Raw genomic sequence first — 26,395 nt, forward strand, 5'->3', positions numbered from 1 at the left:
TCTTTCTCGCACGGCTTAGTTGCTCCGCAGCATGTGGGATCTTCCCAGACAAGGGCTTGAACCCATGTCCCCTGCATTGGCAGGCAGATCCTTAACCACTGCGCCATCAGGGAAGCCCCAGGATCACTAACTTTTTGCTTTCCATATAAAGGGTATAAAAACCTCCTCACAACCTATTGGATACAATCCCTGTTGTTGTATAAAAGAATATTTTGATACCCCAAAAGTAGGAAAGGCATAATCTAAGAACAATGGAGAGTCCTTTAAATTGAAAGATTTTAGCTTTCTAAAAATTGAATGCATTGTTTTCTTTTTCCCATTTTACTGTGGACCGTTAAAAACTTGGTCATGGACCTAAATGCCATATAGGGACCCCTGTTATATATTTCAGACTGCTAGAAGTTTTTTCTTTATATTTTGGTGGGGGGTCCTACAAAGCAAAAATTTAATTCCTTTAATCCAGGTGATATTGTTTATTGGTGTTGATGATGTGTTCTTGGATGAATATTTTGTTTCATTAATTTCATTATTTCCACATAATAGTTCTGGTTGATCATTTTGCAGAATAACAAAAAGGGGTTTGTAGTACTTTGCTGATTGAATAAGGATCTGTTCTCACGGCAACTCTCCTGTCCACTGTCGTTCACTCATTCTAGTTACTTGCTTGCCATCTGCTATTACGGGCTGGGCACTGGGGTGCAGCAGTGAACTGGGCAGAGTCTCTGCCCTCTTGGAGCCCACATCACAGGGGAAAAAAAATACATAGAAACAAATAATATACATTCAGATTGTGTTGAGTGCCATAAGGAAAATATAATAGTGTAACTGGAAAGAGAATGACTTTGGGAGGAAACTTTAGTTAAGGTATTGCAGCAAAGATGACTCTGGTGACATCTGAGTTGAGGACATAGTCAGAGAAGATACAGAGAATAACATTCTAGAAAGAGGGACTAGTAAGTGCAGAGGCCCTGGGATGGAATGAAGTTGGTATACATGAGAGATGGAGAGAAGGCCAGAGGGGCAGAGAGTAAAGAAGAGAGGGGAAGCAGGTGAAGCAGGAATGTAGGCTGGGATCAGACCACATGGGGCTTATAAGACATGGCAAGGGCTTTGGAGTTTATTCTTATGGCAGTGGGCAGCCGTGGGGGGACTTCAGGCAGGAGAGGCGTTTGATCTGAATTTTGTATTGAGAGGATCACTCTGCATGTTTGGAGCACGGATTGTATGGGCAAGAATGCAAAGGCCACACACACACACTGGAATGGGTCTGGGAACCCTTGATCAGGGAAGAATGAAGAAATTCGTTGGTCTAGAAGGGAACAGGGGCACTCCCCTGTTCATAAAAAATAGAATTTGTGAAATTTCCTCCTCATTACTATTTTTTTGGCTCTTCCTCACCTATACACTGGTCCTCTAAGTACCCCACAAATTCATTTCCTTTAAAACTATCTTGAAGCCACCTAAATGTTCAACAATAGAGGAAAGGTAGCATCTACCCAAGTGGAATGCTATGACCTATTATCTAGGAACATAGAATGCTATTTTTGTTGTAATGAAAATTGAAGAAAAGAATATATAGGTTTGTGAAAACACTTGATTATGATGATAAAAAAATATGCATGTGAGAAAAAGACAGCAAAGAAATATTCCAGAACTGTGGTGACGATTGTTTATAGCAGTGGATTATGCTAGGGTGACCAGAAATAACTTACATTTAAACCACAGTACTTTTGAGCACTCTTAAAATGTGTGTGTATGTGTGTGTGTGCTATTAATAATTACGGTGTGAGGAGTATAAACCAGGACTGTCCTGACTAACCCAGGGTATGTGGTCACCCTAATTATGGGTGGTAATTTTACTCCTCTGTTTTTCAAACTTCCTGAATTATACTACTTTAAATTTAATTTGAACTAAAATATGTAAAAATAATTATTTTGCTTTAGAATATTTACTGTCGGAGGTCAGAGGACTTTTCTTTGGGCTCTTTTACTTAGACTGTCCTCCTGACCATGTGGAATGACTATGTTGGTCTCCTTCAAGTTGGGAGGCTTTCCAGTTGTGATCATTTTTTCCCCCCTAGATTTTCATGCAGGAAAGAACTAGAATAGCACTTGCAGATTCCAAGATGACCTTTTCCTGTGACTGATGAGATTATGACCCCAGTAGGTTCAAAATGACCCAAGGGCTTGCTTAGATTACTTGGCAGACCTGGTCTTCTTCTTCTTTTTTTTTTTTTTTTTTAATTTCCCAAAGCAGTTTTCAAATTAAATATTAGTTTTGGGGATCTTCCTTTTAATTTCTTCTACTAAAGTGTTCCTAATATAAATTTATGTTTGACCGACTTGTATATAACCTTGTAGTAGTGAGCTGTAAAGATGGCAGTGTATCGGCTCACACTTACAGTACCAGGAAATAAAATCAGAGACAGATTTTTAAAGTATGTGTAACCTTTTCAAACTAAATCTGTGTCAAGAATCAGTGCCGGGATTTCCCTGGTGGCATAGTGGATAGGAGTCCTCCTGCCAATGCAGGGGACACGGGTTCAAGCCCTGGTCCTGGTCTGGGAAGATCCCACATGCCGCGGAGCAACTAAGCCTGTGCGCCACAACTACTGAGCCTGCGCTCTAGAGCCTGCGTGCCACAACTACTGAGCCCGCGTGCCACAGCTACTGAAGCCCGCGTGCCTAGAGCCCGTGCTCCGCCACAAGAGAAGCCACCGCAATGAGAAGCCCGCGCACCGAAACGAAGACCCAACGCGGCCAAAAAAAAAAAAGAAGAAGAAAAAAGAGAATCAATGCCAAGGGATCATGGCACTGATATTTATCTGCATGGACTGTGGGAGAGAAGGTCGTACCGTCTAGTTAACGGTAAGACCAACAGATCAGTGATTCCTTTGCCTTTTAGCTTTTCCACCTTCAGATGCAAGAGAACGAAATACTTTGGTTAAGAAAACAGAGTGAACGTACTCCTCCAACTGTTCACTACCTTGTGAAAGAGGGAGGAACTTTATATATCAAACATGACAGGCCAAGGACCTGGGCCAGGTGACAGGAAGCCGCATGTCCGATCCCACCTTTGCCTGGAGTCTCACTTTCCACCACTCCCTGGAGCCCAGCCACAGCGAGCCGCTTCCTGTTCCCCAAAGTGGCTTGCAACTTCTTGCCTCCCTGGGGGTAAGCAGACTGTCCCCTCCACCTGGAACCCACCTCTGCCATCTTACCTCCATCCTTAGGGCAACACAACAGAAGCTTAAAGGGACGACCAGCATGGACACTGCAGCAAGACCGCCTGGGCTCAAATCTCAGTTCTGTCGCTTAGTAGCTGTATGACCTTTGACAAATGACTTGTTACCTTCTTGGTACTTCTGTTTTCCTAACTCTAAAAGGGGGATAATGTTCATATCTGCTTCATAGGGTTTTTATGAGGATATATGTAAAGTGCTTAGCACAGTGACTGTTGGTCAGAAGGACTCTCTGGGTGTTAGTTATTATTATTATCTTTTGAAGTCTGGCCTGTCGTATAAGCCTGTGTCCACTAACCAACGTGGGATTTAGGGACTGTGGACCTAAGTTTGAGTCTGAACACTGCCCCTTATGTGTTGGGTGGCCTTGGATGGTTACTTAACTTCTTTGAATGTCGGTTTCCCCATCTGGAGCACAATATATCACATGGTTTCTGGGTGAGTCATGTGTGAACCATGTGTGAAGTGCCTGGCTTAGTACTTGACAACTGGAAGACAATCTATTTGTGTTATTTTCCATCCCCCTCCCCCCATAGCACTCTGTTTATCACCTGATGCCTTGTACCTGCTTGGTTGCATCTCCTCCATTAGACTATATATCCCTTAGTTTTCTTTGTTTCTACACAGCCTTCATTGGTTCTTTTGTTTGATTTCCTCATTCATCTGTCCACTCAGTCATTTTCTTTATTCATGCATTCTCTCTCATTTGTTCAAAAATCATTTATGAGAAGTTGCTAAGTGTGTTGGGCCCAAGAATCTACCATTGTTCCAGCTCGGGTCCAGGAGAGAAATGACAAGAGCCTGAATTAGTCCAGTGACATTGGGGCCTGTGAGAAGGGAATGGACTTAGGAGGCATTGAGAGAGAGGATGGTCAGGGCTTGCTGACCAGCTGGATTTGGAAAGTAAGGGAAAGGAAGCAATCAAAGACAGCTTCTGGGATCTCACTTGAGTCAACGTGTGGATACTGACACGACTAACTAAAATGGATGGCATAGGAGGTGGTAAATTGGCTGCGTTTTGGAAGGGCCAGGAAGAGGTGTCATGTGACAACCAGCCTGGGTTGGACACAGTCAGTTTGAGGTGCCTGAAGGATGTCTGGACCGGGATGTCCACTAGGAGGTTCTGATTGTGGACTCCTTTGCATGTGAGATGGGGGGGGTGGCCGAGACGGAGAAGAGTGTAGAGTGGAAGAGAAGAGGGCTGCCAGTGGCCCTTTGGGGAATTGCCCTGATTAAAGTGGAAGGTGACAGTGAGTCTGTGGCTTCTCCTGGGAAGCCACGTGTGGTTCCTCACCACAGAAACTGCTCATGTCCTCCGCCAACCACACACCGCTCACTGTCTGCAGGTCAAGGCCAGCCTTTGGGGTGTCGGTGCAGAGGTGGGGAGAAGAATGCCCTCTTCCCCATGGAGGCCTCACTGCATCACCTGCAGGCCCTAAGCTGCAGCGAGTGTCTGTCTCCTTCCCCTGCAGCATGTCTCATAGAACCCTTCTTGAATAGATGCTATGGTCCCTCTCTCTTAGCAACTGTGGCTCATCACTTTCTCTCTTGTCCGATTGGATATGCACAGATGAGGAAGCACACCAATAGCTACTTCCCCTCATACACACCTCTGCTGCTACTCCTGTGTCTGAGCCATTATCACCTCTGGTCTGCACCATGTCAGTAGCCTCCCAACGGGCCTCCCTGCTTCGGCTGTGGCCCCTGATAATCTATTCCCCACCCAGGAGCCAGACGGATCCTGCTAACGCATAAGTCAGATTATGTCACTCACCTGCTGGAAATGCTCCCATGGCTTCCAGATTCTTCACTGTGGTCCACAGGACACCTGCCTCCCTCTCTGAGCTCCTCTCTCTCATCCACCACACTCCATCCGACCACATGGCTTCCTTGGCTCCCCAGGTAAGCCAAGCTTGTTCCGCCTTGGGGCTTTGGCACGAGGTGATTGCTCCTCCTGGAGTGCTCTTTCCCCAGACTGCCTTGCACTGGCTCCCTCCTGCCTTTCAGGTTTCAGCTCAAATGTCACCTCCTCAGAGAAGCCTTCCCTGATGACCCGAATGTGAAGTCGTCCCCACCAAGTCCCCACCAAGTGATTGTGAATCACTATATTGTACACCTGTTCCATTTTCGTCATTAAGCTTGTTTATTATCTTTTTAAAAATTGAAGTACTGTTGATGTACAATATTATATGTTACAGGTGTACAATATAGTGATTCACAATTTTTAAAGGTTATGCTCCATTTATAGTTATTATAAAACACTGATTATATTGCCCGTGTTATACAATATATCCTTGTACCTTATTTATTTTATACCTAATAGTTTGTACCTCTTAATTCCCTATCCCTATATTGCCCCTCTCCCTTCCCTCTCCCCAATGGTAACCACTAATTTGTTCTTTATATCTGTGATTCTGTTTCCTTTTTGTTATATTCACTAGTTTTGTTGTATTTTTTCGATTACACGTATAAGTGACATCATATAGTATTTGTCTCTCTCCGTCTGACTTATTTCACTAAGCATAATACCTTCCGAGTCCATCCATGTTATTACACATGGCAAAATTTCATTCTTTATTTATGGCTGAGTTGTACATTTATTGGAGAACTTTCCTTCTCCTCCCACTCTGATGTAAGTGAAACCCGGGACCTGGGGTTGTTTTGTTTGTTGCCCCATCTCCAATGTCTGCAGCAGCGCCTGGTCTTTCATAGGTTGATGAATTAGGCAGGGCTGCCCATCTTCACTGGGATGAGAAGAACCTGAGCTTGCTTGTTGGGGAAGGAGAAGGGACTAATGAAAAGAAAGAAGCTGTAGTTATTAAGGGGGTGGAATAATTGATGGGCTGAGGTCTTGGAGGAGGTCAGGGAGATAAGATCATGAAGACAGGAGAGAGTTTGATGCTTTTCTTTGAGACTAAGGGAAGTGGGTGAATACATGGGTAGATTTCAAGGCGGCAGAGGATCAAGATGAAGAGTGTAAACCTGATGGTCTTACTATCTGATGAAGTGGGAGATACAGTTATCAGATGATAGAGGAGGAGTAGACTGGGAGGAGGAAGGAGGCTGGGGATGAGAGATAATGGTCTGAAGCTGCTGGATGAGTGGAAAGACTCCTGAACCCTGGAGGGCCGCACTTAGGCTGGAACTCAGAACCTGGTGATGGAGCCTGTCACAGAACGACTGGATTTTTCTTCAGTATTGGACAGGACAAGAGAGAAAGTGGAGGAGGCAGAGCCTATGTTGATCCATGTTTGGGGGGCTGGCAGGTAGAAGGAGCTATGTGTCAATGGAGCAGGAAAAAAAGGATGCTGGAGGGGGGAGAATATTTGAATGGTAGAAGGAAGTGAAGTCCAGAGGGAGAATAAGAAGGGTAGGATCAAAAGTTTTAGTGGCTTTTCATTCAAGTGGAAGAGCAATTTGGGTGAGAATGAGGAAGTGAGAAAAGGAAGGGTGGGCAGGTGGTGGTCAGAGGGGACTTTTTAGTTTTCCATTTCAAAGAACAGTTCCTGGTTGGGATGTAGCCACATGGTAAATACATTGTTGGTAAACAAAGTGTTAGGTCACAGGAATGAAGGAGAACAGGCTAAGGTGAGACCAGGGAATGTTAGGTCATTCTGTGAATGAGGTTCTCCTTGGAGGGATCAGGAAAAAGTGGGGAGGAACACACAGAGGAGGAGGTCCCTAAAAATGTAGAAATGAGGAGCAGGAGCCTGGAGAGAAGGAATTGATGCTAGGAAGTGAGGAGAAGGGAGTTAGTTGGTCCCATGCCTAGGTTCTGGGTACTTCTTGGTAGGTTACTGTCTGGAGATAACAGTGACCAGGGAAATTTGGTTTCTCCTGGTCCTGAAAAACAGGAGGGCTGAGGAAATGAGCAGTTTTGACTTGGGAGGGTTACCATGGAAGGGGAGGGTGGAAGAACCAGGACCCAGCTAAGATAAAGCTGCTGAGATAAGTGCAAATGTGGGACATTTGCTGGCTCTAGATTGAGGGTTCCAGGGGCATATTGGAAGGCAGGGTTAGGAGAGATGGCAGAAGGACAGGAGCCAGGTAAGGATGAGAGAACCCCAGGGGAGGGTTGATGCCTGGAGGGCCTTCAGCTTGGCAGACGTTGTGGTTTGCAGGATGAGTGACACTAGGGCCACGAATGAAGGGTTTCAGATAGTACTTTACTTTTTTTTTTTTTAAGTGGCTTTGTTGTGATATCTGCATACTATACGATTTCCCAATTGCAGTGTACAATTCAGTGGTTTTTAGCATATTCACAGATACGTGCAACCATCATCACAGCCAATTTTAGAATATTTCACTACTCATTTCACTGTCCTTTAGCTATCACCCTCTGTACCCCCAATCTCCACCTTTCCACCCACTCCACTCAAGCCCCAAGCAACCCAGAATCTCTTTTCTGTCTCTATAGAGTTCCCTATTCTGGACTTTCATGTGAATGGAAGTCATATAATATGTGGACTTTTGTGACTGGCTTCTCTCACTTACCATGGTGTTTTCAAGGTTTATCTCTGTTGTAGGATGTGTCAGTATTTCATTCTTTTTTATTGTCGGATAATACTCCATTGTATAGATATACCACACTTTGTCTATCCATTCGCCCATTACTGGACAGTTGGGTTGTTTCCACTTTTTGACTATTATGAATAATGCTGCTATTTATATACCAGTTTCTCTGTGGACATATGTGTATATACCTAAAATAGAATTGCCAGGTCAAATGGTAAACTATGTTTAATTGTTTGAGAAAATGCGAGTGTTTTCCAAAGTGGCTGCACCATTTTATATATCCACCAGCAATATATGACAGTTCCAATTTCTCTACATTCTTGCCAACATTTGTTATTATCTGACTTTTTGATTCTAGCCAGCCTACTGGGAGTGAAGTGGTATCTCACTGTGGTTTTGATTTGCTTTCCCCAATGACTAATGACATCAAGCATCTTTTTATGTGCCTATTGTCCATTTGTATATCTTCCTTGGAAGAATGTCTATTCAGGATCCTTTGCCCATTTTTGAATTGAGTTATTAGTCTTTTTATTATTTTTTCCAGCTTTATTGAGGTGCAGTTGACAAATTTGTGAGGTATTTAAAGTGTACAATGTGATAGTATGTGTATACGTTGTGAAAGGTTCCCCCACTGAGTTGATTAACACATCCACCACCTCACTTATTTACGTTTTTTTTTTTTTTTTTTGGTGAGAACATTTAAATTCTACTCTCTTAGAAAATTTCAGTTATACAATACAGTGTTATCAACTATAGTCACCATGTTATACATTAGATCCTTAAGTCTTTTTATTACTGAGTTGTAAGAGTTCTTTATATATTTTGGATAGTACAAGTTCCTTATCAGATAAACAATTTGCAGATATTTTCTCCCATTCTGTGCGTTGACTTTTCACTTTCTTGATGGTATCCTTTGAAGCGCAAAAGTTTTTAATTTTTGTGAAGTCTCATTTATCTATTTTTTCTTTTATTGCTCATGCTTTTATTATATCTAAGAATCCTTTGCTAAATCCAAGGCCATGAAGATTTCCTGTTTTCTCCTAAGACTTCATAGTTTTTGCTCTTAACATTTAGGTCTTTGATCCATTTTGAGTTAATTTTTATATATGGTATAATGTAGGGGTCCAACTTAATTCTTGGCTATCCTCTTGTCCCAGCACCATTTATTAAAAAGACTGTTCTTTCCCCATTGAATGGTTTTGGTACCCTTGATGAAAACAGTTGATCATAGAAATATGGGTTTATTTTTGGACTCTCATTTCTATTCTGTCCGTCTATTTGTTTATCCTTGTGCCAGTCCCACACTGTCTTGAGTACTGTTGCTTTGTAGTGAGTTTTAAAATCAGGAAGTGAGAGCCCTCCTACTTTGTTCTTCTTTTTCAGGGTTGTTTTGGCTGTTTTGGGTCCCCTGCAATTAGATGTGAATTTTAGAATCGGTTTGTCAATTTGTACAAAGAATTCAGCTGGGATTATGATAGATTGCACTGAATCTATAGATCATTTTGGGGAGAATTGCCATCTTAACAATGTTAAGTTTTCCAATCCATGAACACGGGATGTTTTTCCATTTATTTAGATCTTCTTTAATTTCTTTCAACAGTGTTTTGTAGTTTTCAGAGTATATGTTTTGCACTTTTGGTAAATTTAATCCTAGGTATTTTATTCTTTTGATGCTTTTCTTCAGGTAGTGTTTCGATGGGAACTTTTGTGGTAATACTTTCGCAAAGTCTTCTTATCAGGTGAAGGGGTGGGGTGAGTGGAGAGTTAAAAAAATGTCTCTCCAACTGTTGGCTGGAGAGAGGAGCAGGGCATTTTCTGTCATTCTTTAGGAGGCTGTGTGTTTAGGTCTTTCACGGTCCTGTGGCAGGGCACTGAGGGATACATCAGCCTGCAAAGAACTCCATAAACCCAAAAGCCGATGGTCTTGTGTGGTGGGGGAGGAGAGTGAGTAGCTGAAGATTGTTCACTCTTGGTTAATAGGAATGCAATCCGATTGGACTAATTCACATTAATATTTAAGTTACTAATACCCCTCCCCCAACTTCTGAGGTTTGTCTGCTTTTCTAAAAGGGGAAAATGAGTAGCCCAGATGAATCAGTAATAGGAGAAACTTAGTAGCATAAAAAAGGAAGGAGACCATTTGGGAAGTGTGAAAAATATTTTTGGATTTGATCTGGGAGGTTAAGTTTCTTGTGAGGAAAGAAGATGTCACAGCACAAGTTAGGAAGTCCATTATTACCTGCCTGTCTGCTCTAGCGGTCTGCTCCTCTCTCCTACATCTGCTTTTTATGGCTATTTTCCTTCCTCTGTTTATCCTAGTTGTGTTTTGTTCTCCCCTCAGTGGCTCTCCTTAGCATGTGTATGAAGGGAGGTGGAGGTCAGGCCCAACATGCACATGCCTGTGTCCGGAGCATCTGTAAGTCTAAGGTAGCACTTTTCCTAAATGCCACCAAAATGGTTGTGAGGCTAAAATTATATATATATATATATGTATATATATATATATTTTTTTTCTTTTTCTTGTCTCTGGATTTCAAACCCTAAATTTGTCCTAGCATCATATTCATGACTATAAATGGAACCCATTATAGAGATTATATCATCGAGATTAGCAAGTTAGTGGTTTCATTATTTTATGTGTTAGGAACCAGTATTTTTTTAGACTGCTAACCCTCTTTAATATATTTTTGTGTATGTGTGATAAATGCTGGAAAAATTTAATGGTAATTTTATTTGTCTTCCAACGTTAACTGAATTTCAGATTTCTGCTTTTTTTTCCATTTTCCATTTTGGTTTTGCCTTTTTAAAGTTCTAAGATCAGACGGAGGAAGAACAGCTTGGGCTTGATTTACACATGGTTCTGCACACCTTGCCGGCCCTCCTCAAAAGTGCATGACTGCCCCACTTCAGTCCATTCTCATGTTTGGTGTAGCTCTTTTTCCTTTTTCTTTTTGGTTGAGCTCTTTTGATTGCACAAATTGGGATCTTCCTCAAGCTACATCAAGTACGGGGTTGCTTATTGTAAGGACACTGTGCATGGGAACCCAGGAGACACTGGGCACTTAAGCCACTGGGGAAGTAAGAACTCTGGGTTACGGCGCTGGCACCAAGCAGCCCTGCGGACATCAGCAGCTGAAGCCGGCTTCTGTAATTCAACTTTTCTGGTGGCCGGTTTCTTTAATATCTCAAGAGATCTTTTATTTACATCATGGCTTCTGTTTAAGTGTAAGCTCTGGTCCCTTAGAACTCCAGTTAAGACATCGTTATCTCTCCCTTTTCTCATCATCATTTCCTAGCTTCAGGACCCAGAGAACTGCCAAGTCTTGGTGTTTCCTAGTCTAAATGCTGGGAGGGAGCTGGTGTCCAGCCGTCCCTGCTTTCCATGCCAGGCCGTGCCTCAGGCACCTGGCTAACCTGTGCATGGGCTTCCCTGGAGTCCGATGCCCATCACTGATACTGTTTCCTGTGTCCGAGGAGGGCCCCATAGGTGATAGAAAACAGGGCTACCTGTAGAACTACCCCTCCAGCAAGACCCTGGCCAAGAACTTCCCCCTAGGGGAGATTTGGGAGGGCTATACCGCACCCCCCCGCCCCTATCCCCACTACAGACCTGCAAAGGACATAGGTAGCACTGAGAGCAGGTCTGGGAAAAACTGGCACTAAATTAAATTTTGAATTTTAAATAACACCACTGATGGCATATCCTTATACAGATGAAAGTAAGAAGCCAGTGATTTTTTTAATTTAAATAGAAAAATTGCTGAACATTTAGGAGGAAATGAAACAAACACTGAAAGTGAAATTAGCTATTGTTTTTTTTTTTGGAGGGGGGAATAATAAAAGTAATTGAATACATTGTTTACTATCTTTTTAAAAATATATGGTTTTCTGGGAGTTCCCTGGTGGTCCAGTGGTTAGGACTTGGTGCTTCCACTGCCGTAAGCCTGGGTTCAATCCCTGGTTGGGGAACTAAGATCCTGCACGCCAAGCCATATGGCCAAAAAAGAAAAGAAATCCATATATATATATATATATATTTTTTTTTTTTTTTTCTTTTTCTCCCCCCACTTTCTTATTGGGATGTAGTTGATTTACGTTTCAGGTGTACAAAGTGATTCAGTCATATATATACACACACACACATACACACACACACACACAGATTTTTTCAGATTCTTTTCCATTATAGGTTATTACAAGATATTGATATACTTTACTGTGCTATACAGTATCCTTGTTGTCTACCTATTTCATATATAGTAGTGTGTATCTGTTAATACCAAATTCCCAATTTATCCCCCCCCCCCTTTGGTAACTGTAAGTTTGCTTTCTATGTCTGTGAGTCTATTTCTGTTTTGTAAATAAGTTCATTTGTATCATCTTTTAAGATTCTGAATATAAGTGATATCATCATGGTTTTCTTACTTTAACAAACGCATTGTAAACTTTTGGAAAAATACAGAAAAGAAGGAAATAAAACAGAAGTGACCACTGTTGACTTGTCACATGTAGGTTTCGGTTCTTAAATAAATAAGTAAAGAAATAAAAACGTGTAAAAAGATCACTTAATACTTCTTGAACAGTTCCTATCATTTAATATTCTTCTGTAACATAATTTGGAATGGCTACAAGGTGGTCTCTTATGCAGCCCTACCATAATTCACTTTTCCTAGTGTACTACTTATGGACATTTAGGTTTCTATTTTATTTGATTTTTTAAATGAAAAATACTGCATCGTGAACATTCATACAAAAATTATTTGCACATGTCTGACCAGTTTTTTTAGGTTGAGATTCCAGATGTGGAATAATTGAGTCAAAGAACATAAGCAATTTAAAAATGCTTTTGAAACATATGGCCAAATTGTTTTTGAGAAATATTGAAATAGCTCACATTCCTACCAGCAGCATTCAGTTCCATTTCCCATGATGCTTGCCAGCAATGGATATCATTGAAGAAACATTCTAATTTGATAGACAGAAATATGGCATCTCATTTTTATTTGCACTTACAGCAAGATTAAACATTCGAAATATATTATTGACCTTTTTATCAAAAAAATGTTATTTTTAATTGTGGTAAGAAACATAAAATTTATCGTCTTGCCTGTTTTAAGCATACAGTTCAATAGTGTTGAGTATATTCACATTGTTGTGTAACAAATCTCCAGATCTTTGAAACTGAAACCCTATACCCATTAAACAAGAACTCGCCATTTCCCCTTCCTCCCAGCCCTGGCAAACCACCGTTCTACTTTCTGTTTCTATGAATTTGACTACTTTAGAAACCTCATAAAGTAAGTGTAATCATAAAATATTTGTCTTTTTGTGTTTGGGTTATTTCACTTAGCATAATGTCCTCAAGGTTCATCCATGTTGTAGAGTGTGTCAGAATTTCCTTCCTTTTAAAGGCTGAATGGTATTCCATTGTGTATACACACACCACATTTTGCTTATCCCTCATTTGTTGATGGACACTTGATTTGCTTCCTCCTCTTGGCTGTTATGAATAACGCTGCTACGAACATGGGTGTGCAAATGTCTCTGAGATCCTGCTTTCCACTCTTTTAGATATATACCCGGAAGTGGGATTACTGGATCATAAGGTAATTCTACTTTAATTTTTTTAGGAACCTCCATACTATTTTCTATAGCAGCTACACCATTTTACATTCCCACCAGCACAAAGGTTCCAATTTCTCTATATCCTCACCAATACTTGTTTTCTGTTTTTTTGGTAGTAGCTATCCTTATGGATGTGAGGTGATATTGAGTATATTTCATAAGCTTTTTGGCCATTTGTACATTACCTTTGGAGAAATATCTATTCAGGTCCTTTGCCCATTTTAAAAATCAGGTTGTTTTCTTGTTGAGTTTGACCTTTATTGTCGTTGTTTTGTGAACTGATTGTTAGTAACCTTTGTTCACTTTTCTACAGGAATATTCTTTGCTATGGATTTGTAAGAGCTTTCCACAAATTAAGAAATATTAATACTTTGTCATACATATTATAAATATTATTATTATGTGACATTTGTCTTGAAATCCCTTTTCAAACATACAGCAGGTTTAAATTTTCATATGGTCATGTCTATCACTGTTTTCTCAAGTTCTTTGTATTTTTATGTTTATGTGAGGTTAGGGAGATGTTTACTAACCATACTACTAGGACCAATTCCTCTCGGTGTCCTAGAGGACTCCTTGGGGACTTCAGTGCCCTAGGGAGCATGATGGCCACAACATAAACTCCCTGGCATGGCCAGCCTTTCCCCTGTGAGGCAGTGAGCTGGTGAGACACAGGCATGGCAGAACACGGCTCTCTCCTCTGTGCACACTCGAGGAGCCTCAGGCACAGGACTGGTGCAGTGGGAGGAAGTTCTCCCTTTGAAGGGTGGGCACGAAGCTTTTGAGAACCCCAGATCAACACAGCTACTGGATGCCCCTGGAAGTAGCCACCCCCCGCCCACCACTTCTTTTTTTTTTTTTTTTTTAAAGAGCTATTCTTTTTTTTTTTTAGTTAATTAAATTTTTTTTGGTTGTGTTGGGTCTTCGTTTCTGTGCGAGGGCTTTCTCTAGTTGTGGCAAGCGGGGGCCACTCTTCATTGCGGTGCGCGGGCCTCTCACTATCGCGGCCTCTCTTGTTGCGGAACACGGGCTCCAGACGCGCAGGCTCAGTAGTTGTGGCTCACGGGCCTAGTTGCTCCGCGGCATGTGGGATCTTCCCAGACCAGGGCTCGAACCCATGTCCCCTGCATTTGCAGGCAGATTCTCAACCACTGCACCACCAGGGAAGCCCCCCCCCCCCACCCCACTTCTTAGATACCTCTGAGAGTGACCCAGGCTATTCGGCCAACTCCCCTTGGACCCTCTCAGGTGCTCCCTGGGGTTCCTATCTTACACCCTTTCCCCCACCTCAGTACCAAGGCTCTTGTCTAACTGTCTTATAACCCTCTCTGGAGGCAGAATTGTAATAGGAAAGGAACCAGGTAAGTGATGCCATTCCCCAAGCACGGGTGTCCCGTAGTGGAGTCTCTTCTCTAAGACTAGGCAGGAAGCAGTGTCAAAGCAAGACGGTGAGACATGGAGGGAAATAATAATCAGATGGTATCTTTTTTAGTTTTTTGCCTTCTCCACACCCAACTTACAGGCCTGTCCCCAGCCTGAAGCCCCCCACTCTTGGAACCTGGCCACACTTCCTGAAGGGAGAAGAGGTTAAGTATATTTTGTATTTTTAAGTATATTTCCTCCTAACACAGCAAAGAAAAGAAAGATAACAAAGTTGTTTCCTTATAAAAATACACTCATCTCCCCTTACGCTTAGGCCTTGTCCACTGTGAGGTTAGTTATGAATCCACCTGCACTTTATTCTGGAAACACAGGAGGTTTCTCTTGGTTTCTGTATTGGAAGTACAGGAAAACATGTCTATTTGGTTTATGAAATTGTATATTGTTATGGTGGGTCAATAACTGTAGATTTTTGATAAAACCAGTTTCATTCTGTTCAGGATATCCTTGTGACTTTGATGTAAATTCAGATCTTGTTTCATGATTAACAAGTTTGTTGTTTGGACATGGGATGGTAGGAAAAACCAAAACTGTGCTACTTGAACCTCACCCCCTTCTATTTTCATTTTAAAGAAATCTAAAAACCGTGCTTGTTATTCCTTATTTCACTGGTGGAGAACATGTGTAACCCTTTTTCACTCCACTCACATATAGAGCCTAGTTTTGGTCAGTAATTTGCTTGGCGGAGAGGAGACCACCATTAGGTGTACAGACCAAGCTTAGCGATATGAAGGTTGTCCCCTGTTGATTTAAGAAAGGGCTTTTAAGGTATAGAACTGAAAGCACAATACTCGATTGCTCTGTAGCAGGGGTCTGCAAACTACTGTCACCTGTTTTTGTAGATAAAGTTTTACTGGAACACTGCCGTGTTCATTTGATTACTTACCATCTGTGGGGACTTTCTTACTACGAATGGCAGATTTGAATAGTTGCAGCAGAGTCCATATGACCTGCAAAGCCTCAAATGTTTACCATTTGGCCCTTCATAGAAAAATAGTGCTGACCTCTGCTCTAGAGAATTCTGTTTGTTTCACAAATGTTTTCTGTTTTATAGAAGAAATATTCCAGGGTGAAAAGTGGAGGCAGGTTCCTCCTGGAGTTTCTGGTTTTGGCAAATCCTACTCTCAAGGTGGTGATGCAGTCATGAAGACACACGTTGAGTCTCTCAGAGGATTCTCGGTAGCTGCCATATTTTCCAGTGGGGTGGGTCACCATGTAGCTCCGTCATCTGTGTGTCCCCAACTCTAACCTGAATAACAGGTTTGAGAAATCATCCCTGTTGTTTGGAATGGCTGTGAGATTGACCAATTCTTGTGAGGATAGTAAGCGGGAGGGAGAATGGATTGCAGTGGGTGACCATGGACGTATGCTGTGGTTCCCTGGTTGTGGTGGGGAGAGAAAATGCTCCAAGCACAGCCTTGTTGATGGTCACCTGGGGTCAGATCTCCACACTGGTTCCTGTAAGTCTTTCAGTGAGGCAAGAATTCTCCATATCCATTATTTTGACAGGCGTAGGGGCTAACCTGGGGAATTTGGAAATCTAAACAAATGAAAAATTTTACAACCCACCAGGAGGGCATAGTTTATCAGGGGGCAGTTCCTGACTAGTGGCTTTGGTTTGCTAAATTATAGACATCTAACTTTTCTCTCAAACCATTCTATTGTGCTATCATTTAATTTCCTTCTCCCCATCAGTAAATGCCATGGCAAGGTCTAGTACCAGATGACATTTTCTATTGCGTTATAAAGGTAGCATCTTTTCCTACGTTTGAATCTGCTGTTTATTTTACATGAAGTAAAAATCTTCCATAATTTATGTTTGAGTCATTATTTCTTCTGTTGAATAACAAAAATTCAACCAAGTAGATTTAAAGATCTATTTAGCATTATTGAACGATTCATGAATTGGGCAGCATCCCGTCTAGCAAGTAGAGGGGAGCTCCAACGGGCTGCAGAGAGGGAGAGGTTTTCAAAGGCAAGACAAGCCATAAACAAACAAAAAGATTATTTCTGGCTTAGGTAACCTCCCTATGGGGGACCGAAGGAGTTACCTCATCTTCCTTTGGGGGGATCAAAAGAGTGACCTAATTGGTGCTGACTAGAAAATTTCACATTTTCTAGTTGGGATTACATTCCTGGGGAAGGTTGTAATGGCAGTTTGGTTAGGTATTAAGTCTTGGTTTTAGCACAGGTGTCTCCATTTTGGGCCTGTCATTTCTTTTTTAATACTTCTGATAGAATTATTGTGTTTATTTTTAAATGATTGTTACCTGAAAAAATGTAAAATTAATTTGTGTTCACTGGAAAAATTCAAACAATGTGGAAGTGGATGGAGTGGAAAATGGAAGTCTTCTCCCCTCTAACCCCACCCCCATCCCTCTATCCAGCTTTAAAATATTAAAGCTTGATTGTGTGTTCTCTGTGATGTTTTGGAGCCAGTTTAAACTTTCAGTTTCCTATTTGTACAGTTTGACTTGGTCTGTAGCATCTCAGGGTGGCCCATGCCCTGTGAGAACTGTTGAATCCTCCTGCCTTGGGTGGGGGTGGGTGAAAAGCTCAAGTCCTTTGGGGAGAATTAAATTAAGACCCAAAATTTGAACCGTTTGTCCAGCCACACAGTCATGGAGGCAGCCTCAGGCAACGGGAAGACCTGGGTTGGGAAGCAGACTGGCTTGAGTTCACACTGGACTAATCGAGCTCTCTCCCTCCCTATGTGACCTGGGGCAACCCGCTCCCTCCAACCTTCTGTTTTCTTACCTGTAAAGTGAGGACACTCAAATCTCCCTCACAGAATGGTTGTGAAGTTCACACAAGAAAACGCAGATGTGCTTTGTTGGAGACATTCAGTCAACTGGGAGAAAGAGAATATACAAGTATTATGATGCAAGTGAGGTTAATGCCGGCAGGGACTTGCACAACACGCTGTGTAATGGGGGTGAAGAGCTGGGGCAGGAGCGGGGAAGTGGTTTCTGAGCAGGGGTGGGGAAGAGGAGTGGGAGGTGGCAGGAGGATCTGGAAGGGGTGGAGGCATGGGGTCAAGGACCCACCCGATCAGTGTTTCGGGCGGAATCCCAAGATGGATGTAACCCATGGCCTAGCCTTCAGCCAATGCAGGGATTCCTTCAATAACCTGAACTCTTGAGCTGCTCCTCCTTCCAGCCTCCGCCCCTTTGCACGTGCCAGGCCCTCTGCTTAAAATGCCTTTCTCCTGTAGCCTTCCTGGCTAAGTCACACCACTCTTTAGGCCTCAGCTTAAGTGCCACTTTCTCAGTACAGCCTTCCCAGGCGACATTCCCCCACCTCCCTATTTAGTCTCTCTGTTCTTTCAAGAGGCTGTCCTTTCCTTTCCTTTCTTGTCATTTCTACACTATATTTATGAAGTCATCTCGTAAGCTCTGAGTCTGCTCTGCACTCTACTGTATGTTCCACTCCTACTCCAGCACATGGCACATAAATACTGAGTGAGTGAGTGAGTGAATGAATGAATTCCCCCTTCCCCAGCTACGTTCCCAGCCTACCTTTCTAGTCTAATCCCCAGAGAACCTCTCTGTATTAGTTTCCTGTGGCTGCCATAAGAAATTACCACAAACTTTGTGGCTTAAAACAACAGAAATTTATTCTCTTCACCATTCCTGAGGCCAGAAATTTGCAATCAAGGTGTTGGCAGGACTGTGCTCCCTCTGTAGGTGCTAGGAGAGAAGGCTTTCTTGCCCTTCCAGCTTCTGGTGACTCCAGGTGTCCTTGGCTTGTGGCTGCATCACTCCAGTCTCTGCCTCCATCTTCACATGGCCTTCTCCTCTGTGTGTGGATGATTTCTTCTCTTCTGTCTCTTATAAGGACAGTTGTCATTGGATTTGGGGCCCACCCATCTGCAAAGACACCTTTTCCAAATAAGATCACCTTCACAGGTTCCAGAGGTTAGGATGCAGAGCTACCTTTTTGGCAGCTTCCCACCTTCCATGAACCCTTTCCCTCAGCTGAACGGGCCTGGCCCCCATCTCTGGATTGTCCATCATGCTTTTCCCCCATCCTCTGTGTATGCCACTGTCACACCTCTTCCTCCTCTTTCCGTGAACACTGAAATTCCCCTGGGGGTCCTCCTGCTCGCTCACTCACTCTGGCTGAAAGGACCTTCCTTCCCCTTGGAAGCACAGCCACTGCTCACGGTGTGGCTCGCTCACCTCCTTCGGGAGCTCTTTCCTCTGCCTGCTCTGGGTTCTCCTCCCCGACACCCACCATGTGGGACTGGAGACCAGAACTGGAATTCTTGCTTCCTCGTATTCCCTGCAGTGCCAGGGACGTTCGTGGAGACTCAGGAAATACTTGTGGATGATAATAATCATCTGGAAAGTGGGGTCAGACTTATATTATCAAAATAAAGGCAAATCGTGACCATGCAGCCATAGCCACCTTTCTGTTGTAAAACATATGTGCATGCATGGAGTGAGGGGATTAAAATTTTTTTTTTTTTTGGCAGGGAGTAGGTGTTAAGTCCAACTAGCTAAGTGGGGTTTTAAGGAACAATAGACAATCTTAGGAACATGCAGGGCCTGGAATCAGCCCAGAGGCTGACTGCACTGACTGGAGGCTCAGAATCAAGGTTCCGATCTTCATCCCTCTTGGGGCTACACCATCTCTTATCTGAACTCTGGAGTAGTTTAAATGTCACAGGAGTGACCTGTCCCTTGAAAGCTTGGGTTGCTGGTGAAACCGTCAGGGCTGTTCTCAGTGGTGGCTCTCTGGGCATCTTTTCCATTCTCTTCACCTCACTGCCAACCAGCATCCCCTGCTGCCCCTCGTGGCCCTCTGCTCCCCAACATCTCCAGCCCCCTCTGATTTCCCCAAGGCTCCACCTCCAGCCTGACTCTGCCTGGCCTTCAGTTTGAGGGCCGGTCATCATCTGGCTGTCTTGGCCTTGCCATGTCCTAAACTCCCAATTCCCAGATGGACCGATGTTCACCTTGGTTGGGTCAGCAGGAGACAGGGTGGGGGAGAGGCATAGGTATACTTTTCAGAGACTGTGGGAGGGCAGGCTCTCGAGGGGGATCTGGGTGGGAGGCCCTGAGAGGCATATCTGCTCCTGTATGGAGGTTCCAAATCACTGAGTGTTGGTATCTTATTTTTCAGGTCGATCGTGTCCTGTGTTGAAGATGTTTCCAGAACAGCAGAAAGAGGTATGTCATCAGAAATCTCCAAATAGATAATCCATGTGCTTTGACTCACTACAGGTTAGTTCTTCATTCTCTAACCATAAATCTGTAGAGGAGAGTCAAGATATACCACAGGACGTCATAGAAGGGGGCTAATGAAAGAACAAAACAGCTGCCCTCCTGAACCTGCTGACCCCCACTCTCCAGCATCAGTGCAGCCTTCTTGGCCCTACCCAGTACGAAGACCAGGCATGCTTCTTCCTTGTCCCTGTGTTAAACAGTGCTGGGACCAAGGTGCTTGCTTCAGGAAATACCTTCTCTGTGAAGGTGGCCAAACTGCAAGTCTCCACACTGCCCTCACTTCTGATACCAATTTCAAATTTGGAGGTTCCCCAGACCATTTTCAGTTTTGATAATTCACAAGAAAGACTCACAGAACTCACTGAGAGCAGTTATACTCACCGTTATGGTTTATTACAGGGAAAGGATACCAGTTAGAACCAGCTGAAGGAAGAGATGCAGAGGGCCAAGTTGGGAAGGGGCCCAAATGCAGAGCTACTGCTTATTCTCTCCACAAGGAGCCAGTGTGCGATAATTTCCACAGGGAAGCTCCCCTGTGCCTTTGGTGTCCAGAGTTTTTACTGGGGCTTATCCTGCCTGCATGGCCGACCTTTTTGTCCACTCCTCCTGGGATCAGGCTAGTACCATTAGTCTCTAGTTCCTCCAGAGGTCACAGCTGATAGAGCGTGGCCCTAAGCCTCCATCATATTCACATTGTTAGACTGTCCAGTGGCCAAAGCCCAGGCAAACAAAGATACTCTTGTCAGGCAAGACATTCCAGGGGCCTAGAGATCACCTCCCAGAAGCCAAGGGCAGAGGCCAGACCTCCTTTCAGGTAAGCTGAATGCTTCACTACACACCTGTATTGGCCTGAGAGTGGAGCTGTGCTGACAGCCGGCACTATTCCAAAGGCACATTTTAAAAATTGTTCTCGGGGGGAGAAAGCTACCCATGAAAGCAATAAAGACTTTTTTCCAGTGAGAAGTTTTTTCTTTCTTTTTTTTTTTTTTGCTTGGTTGGTTTAATCACGATTTTTAAAGTTCATTTCAGTTAATAAAAACTAGACACAAACTTTAACCAACTGCATAAAGAAAGCATTATATTGACCTTGCAAAGTCCTTTATTATAATTAATTATATAATAATATTATAACATTAAGCAGTTTTAAACTGGAAAGTCCTTCAATTGAAAAGGAAAATACCGTTAAGGAGAAAGAGGTATAATGCCCAGAAATTTACTTGAGCCTCTGTCAGCAAGAAATAAGCACAGCAAGGCGAGATTCTGGATGTGCCGTAACATACTACTGTTCATCACATATCAATTCATTTTCTGTGTGTGGCCAGAATTTCTTGGTTTCTCTCATGTTGCTCTTAGAACAAAGTCCAAACTCCTAAATGTGGTTTCTAAGGCCCTGTATGGTCTGACCCTACTTCTTTCCCCAGGCTCGTCTCCTGCTCCTCCCTCCACCCACTGCCCTTCTCACGCCTTATTTTGGAAACTTGATTGCTCTGTGTGCCCTGGGCCCCTGGGGTTTCACAGATGTTTTTCCCACTGCCTGGAATAATCTCTCTCCCCAGCCTTCACACCACCTTGACAGGCTGACGACTTCTTATCTTTCAGGCCTCAGCTTAGAAGTCAAGGAGAGGCTTTCCTAAAGCCTCAGTTATCAAGATATTTTTATCTCAGCAGCTACCGCATCAGCACCCTGTAGTTAATGCCAGTTAGAAGTGGAGGAGGTTTTGGCTGAGCCTTTAAATATCCTGGTGGCTGGTGGTTGTTTAGTGGAAAAGAATTCAAGTCCCACCTAACTGCATATGTAAGAGCTGAATGCAATATCACTGATTGTTCTAGAATCTAGACCAGGGGGCAGCGTGTGTGTAAGCCCTTTGCGCTTGGTGCCCACAGGAGACATTGCTAATTAATCGTAAGGTTGACATGTGAATTGAGACCTAGTTACCATCCTTGTTCAAGATGCAAACGGCCCAGGACTGACATCTTGGTTCTACCTAAGCTGGTAGTGCCAGCTTAGGAGTTTGGTAAACTTTTTTTTTTTAAAGATGGGGTGGGTAGAGTGGGGAGTCGATTGCAGTCTCTCTTGTTAAAATAGCTTTATTACCGCAATAAATCTAGAGAGAGGAGAACAGGGAGGGAGAGGCTCCCTTGTTAGCTAAACATGTTCCATTTGCACATTGGTTTGAACTCCCACGAGAGCAGTTTCCGTGCTGATGGATCTTCCCTGTAAAAAGGCCTTGGCATTGGGCCATTGTAAAATTAAAATGAATTCAGATTCATTCATGCATGCAGCTTTAATTTACAATTAAAATATTATGGTTACATATTTTAATAAGAATAATGAGGTGGACCCAACTGAATCAACTCTTCTGTTTAATGAGACAGAACTCAGAACCCTAATGAAAAGGCAGGTGGCTGTGACAGGAAACGCATTTCAGACGGCGTCTTGTGTGGAGCCAGGCGTTTTCGTTCTCTTTATATTCTAACACCCAGAATGAACAGGTTGATTTTCCTGCATCACTAAGGACCTTTGGCTTCAGCCACATTGAACTCATCTTATGTGGTATGTAAATAAGCAGTTTACACTCTTTCATGGAGTCTGACATTCTAGCCCCTCCAAGGAACTGTGTTTGTGTCTCTGCCCAGGGCTTGCTTGGTGGAAGTGGGATAGTCCTTCATATGTGATGTGACTGGAAGGGTGGGCTGAAACCTCTTTTCTGTGTGTGTGTGTGTGTGTGTGTGTGTGTGTGTGTGTGTGTGTGTGTGTGTGTGTGTGTGTATCTCCCCAACTCTCCTGGATCATGATGGCTGAATTCTACCTTTAGAGATTCATACCTTTTGTATAAGAGTTTTTTCTCCTTCAAAATTTACATGCTTTATATTGGATATAATGGCAATTAGCATTTATTGACACTTGAGTGACAGTAAATCCAAAGCTCCGTGGCAGGAGATCCCTTGAGTGGAGCAGACCCAAGTGGGCCCGGGACAGTTCCAGGCACCATGAGGACCCTGCCACACAGGGCCCTACAGGGAGAGGTGGGAAGGATGTGCTGCTGTTTTGGATGTGTTGGCTCTAAGCTTAACATTTAAGTGTTCAAGATACACTTACACTGATTGATGGTAACATTTTGGGCTTGCTCTAGGAAAGCATGGTTTTAATATTGATTTCTGATTGGAAACTGACTGAGCTGGAACCAGTGAGTAACGTTAAAGAATATCCCATAAGCAAGACCTCCACCTGGTGTCCTGAGATGCTGGGGACTTTGAAGGGAAGTGACAAGACAAGACCCTTTCCCAATCCCCAAAACTCAATTTTTCTTCCTTCCTCCTTTCCTCCCTGCCTATGTGACGTGGTGTAATAATAGGGAAAACTGGGTATGGGATATATGGGAATTCTCTACTGTCTTTGAACAATTTTTCTGTATTTTTAAAACTGCTCTAAAACAGTTAGTTCTAAAACAGATAACATTGAATTATATGTGCTCACACATAAAGATTTCTAAAAGACTGTGCAATGAATAAACCAAGGTACAAAACAGTATTTACAGTGTGCTCCCATTTGCATTAAAAATTATATATACATGTATATACACAAACATATATATACATGTATGTGCCAATTACGTGTATAATAGAAAAAGTATATAAAAGTCCTAGATAGGCTGACAGGAAACTGGAAGTCCAGTAGGAGGGGGACTTCATTTTCATGGTGTTCTCATCTGTACTTGAAATGATCTCTTTCTCTTTCTTTAACCACATACGTATTTTATTATTATAATAATGAAAAAATCTAATTTTTCAAAGGTGGATAAGTATTAAGATGTCATTATGTTAACGGTGTCAGTACCTGTTGAACTCATGGTTAACGCTTTCAGATTCCTGTTTCTGACTTACTTTTGCTTTCAAGTGCCACATGTGTCTCTTTTCATAAAGCAATCCCCTTGAGATGACCTCTTCCCTTCTTCCCTTCCTCCCTTCCTTCTCTTCCTTCTCTTCCTTTACTGGTTTTAACTTTTCATTATAAATTTTAAACATACACAAAGTAGAGAGACTAATATAATGAGCCCTTATGTACCTGAGGGTTCAAGAGTTAACACGTTATTAATTCATGACCAAGCTATCGCCCCACCACCACCCATTCCCTCCTGCTACCACACAGTGAATTATCTGAAACGAATTTTAGGCATAGTGTAATTTCATCTGTCAATATTGTAGTATGCATTTATAACAAATGACCCTTCTTAGAAACAAACCACATTATCACACCTTAAATAATTAACATTAATTCCTTCATATCATCAGATATTCAGTCAGTGTTCAAGTCTCCCTGATGATGTTGAAAAAAAAAATTGTATATTTGGTTGTTCTAATCATGATCCAAATAAGAACTACACATTGCATTTGGTTAATATATTGCTTAAAACCTCTCATTCTGCCCATTTTCCCCCTTGTGCAATTTATTTGTTGAAGAAACTGCATCTTTTGACCTATAGATGTTTTCACATTCTGGATTTTGCTGATCGTGTCCTTGTGGTGTAGTTGAACACAGGTTGGCAGTTATTTCTTGTTGTAAAAGATGAGTTTTTTCCACTAATGTATTATGAAATACCAAAAGGTAACTCTCCTTAATTCTGGACACTGCTTGTGTAAAGAAACTCGTAACATCATGAATTATTATAAGTCATGTAAAAGGCAGGCCTAGTTGAATTTCATTCACAGCTATTTATCCCGACGTAATAAAAGCTTTCTTAAAAGTCATCGTTCAAAACTGCCAGAGAACGGCATTTAAACACACTCAAAGCTATAAAGTGACAAGTAACATTCCTTGGAGTATGTCTTTTAGGTTATTTGTCATAAATATTATTAGGAAATAAAGGAAGGTTACTTGATACATTCCTTCTGCCTTTCAAGCATGTTATTTGTAAAGAATGTATAGTGTGTTAAAGGGGCTAAATTTTAGTTTTGAGATTGTTATGTGGGAGTCCTGGATAGAACCTTGGCGAATAAGACATTGGTTAAATGTCAGTGCCTCGCACTGAACCAGGACTCAATACATTTTAATTGAATGAATGAGTCTCCAGTTCAAATACATAAACATATAAAATGAGTATATACTTTGGAATAGGATAAAAATGGCCTGAGAAAGTGAGCACAAAATGAAACAAGTTTTCATTTTTGTGGTAGAAGATTCTCATCAAGGCTATGAAAAACTAATACTAACACCTAGAAATTCTTCGTTTGTTAGCTTTTGTCTGTACTCATCTTTTTGTAATGAGAATATTTTTACAGTTAGCACACAGTTATGTTTACTGTACTATAAAAATAGTAGAAACTGTGATAGGTATGTAGTGACATATCATTGTGGTGTTAATTTGCATTTCCCTAATGGCTAATGATGTTGAACATCTTTTCATGTGCTTGTTTGCCATCTGTATGTCTTCCTTAGTGAAATGCCTCTTCATGTGTTTTGCCTATTTTCTAATTGAATTCTTTGTTTTTTTTTACATGTTGAGTTTTGAGAGTTCTTTATGTATTCTAGCTACAAGTCCTTGGAGGGATGAGTGATTTGCAGATATTTTCCAGCCTGTAATTTTTCTTTTCAACCTCTTCACAGGAGGTGCAGAGCAAAGGTTTTTAGGTTTGGCGAGGTCTAATTTAGCTCTCTTTCCTTACATGGATTATCATTTTGGTGTCAAGTCTAAGAACTCTGTCTAATCATAGGTCGCAAAGATTTTCTCCTATGTTTTTTTCTAGAAGTTTTATGGTTTTATGTTTCCATTTAAATCTACGGTCCATTTTGAGTTAATTTTTACGTAAGGGGCAAAGTTCAAGTCAAGGTTCATCTTTTGGCCTGGGGATGTCCAGTTGGTCCAGAACCACTTGTTGAAAAGGCTATCTCTCCTCCATTGAATTGTTTTTACACCCTTGTCTAAAATCAGTTGGGCATATTTGCATAAGTCTATTTCTGGGTTTTCCGTTCTGTTCCATTGACCTGTGCCCCTCTACCCGTACCACACTATCCTGATTACTATAGCTGTATAGTAAGCCTTAACATCAGGAAGAAGGATTCCTCCCACTTTATTCTCTTTCAGAATTATTTTGACTATTCTAGGGTCTTTTCCTTTCCATGTAAATTTTAGAATAAGGTCAGCTGTGTCTTCAAAAAATCTTGCTGGGATTTTTACAGGAATTGCATTAAACTTATAGATCAATTTGGGGAGAATTTATCTCTTTACTGTGTTGACTCTTCCAATACATGAACACAGTATAGAATATACTTACACAGATATATACAAAGAAGTATATACTTCTTCGATTTCTTTCAATAGCACCTTATAGTTTTCAGCATAC

General features: G+C 42.1%; 1 protein-coding gene across 7 annotated transcripts in view; it reads left to right on the plus strand.

The window, feature by feature from the left end:
* SNX10 (sorting nexin 10) overlaps positions 1 to 26,395 on the plus strand; it is a 73,946-nt gene that overhangs the window by 28,837 nt on the left and 18,714 nt on the right. For 4 of the 7 annotated variants that reach the window (XM_068549178.1, XM_068549179.1, XM_068549184.1 and 1 more), the window contains exon 2: positions 19,950 to 19,996. In XM_068549178.1, the coding sequence (XP_068405279.1) occupies positions 19,973 to 19,996 (24 nt within the window). In that variant the 5' untranslated portion in view covers positions 19,950 to 19,972. Of the gene's footprint in view, positions 1 to 13,036; positions 13,055 to 13,346; positions 13,364 to 16,008; positions 16,026 to 19,949; positions 19,997 to 26,395 lie in introns of those variants that run through there. The other 3 variants (XM_068549182.1, XM_068549183.1, XM_068549180.1) reach the window with 3 other exon arrangements.

The sequence above is a fragment of the Eschrichtius robustus genome, chromosome 8 (genome assembly GCF_028021215.1).
Source record: "Eschrichtius robustus isolate mEscRob2 chromosome 8, mEscRob2.pri, whole genome shotgun sequence".
Lineage (NCBI taxonomy): Eukaryota > Metazoa > Chordata > Mammalia > Artiodactyla > Eschrichtiidae > Eschrichtius > Eschrichtius robustus.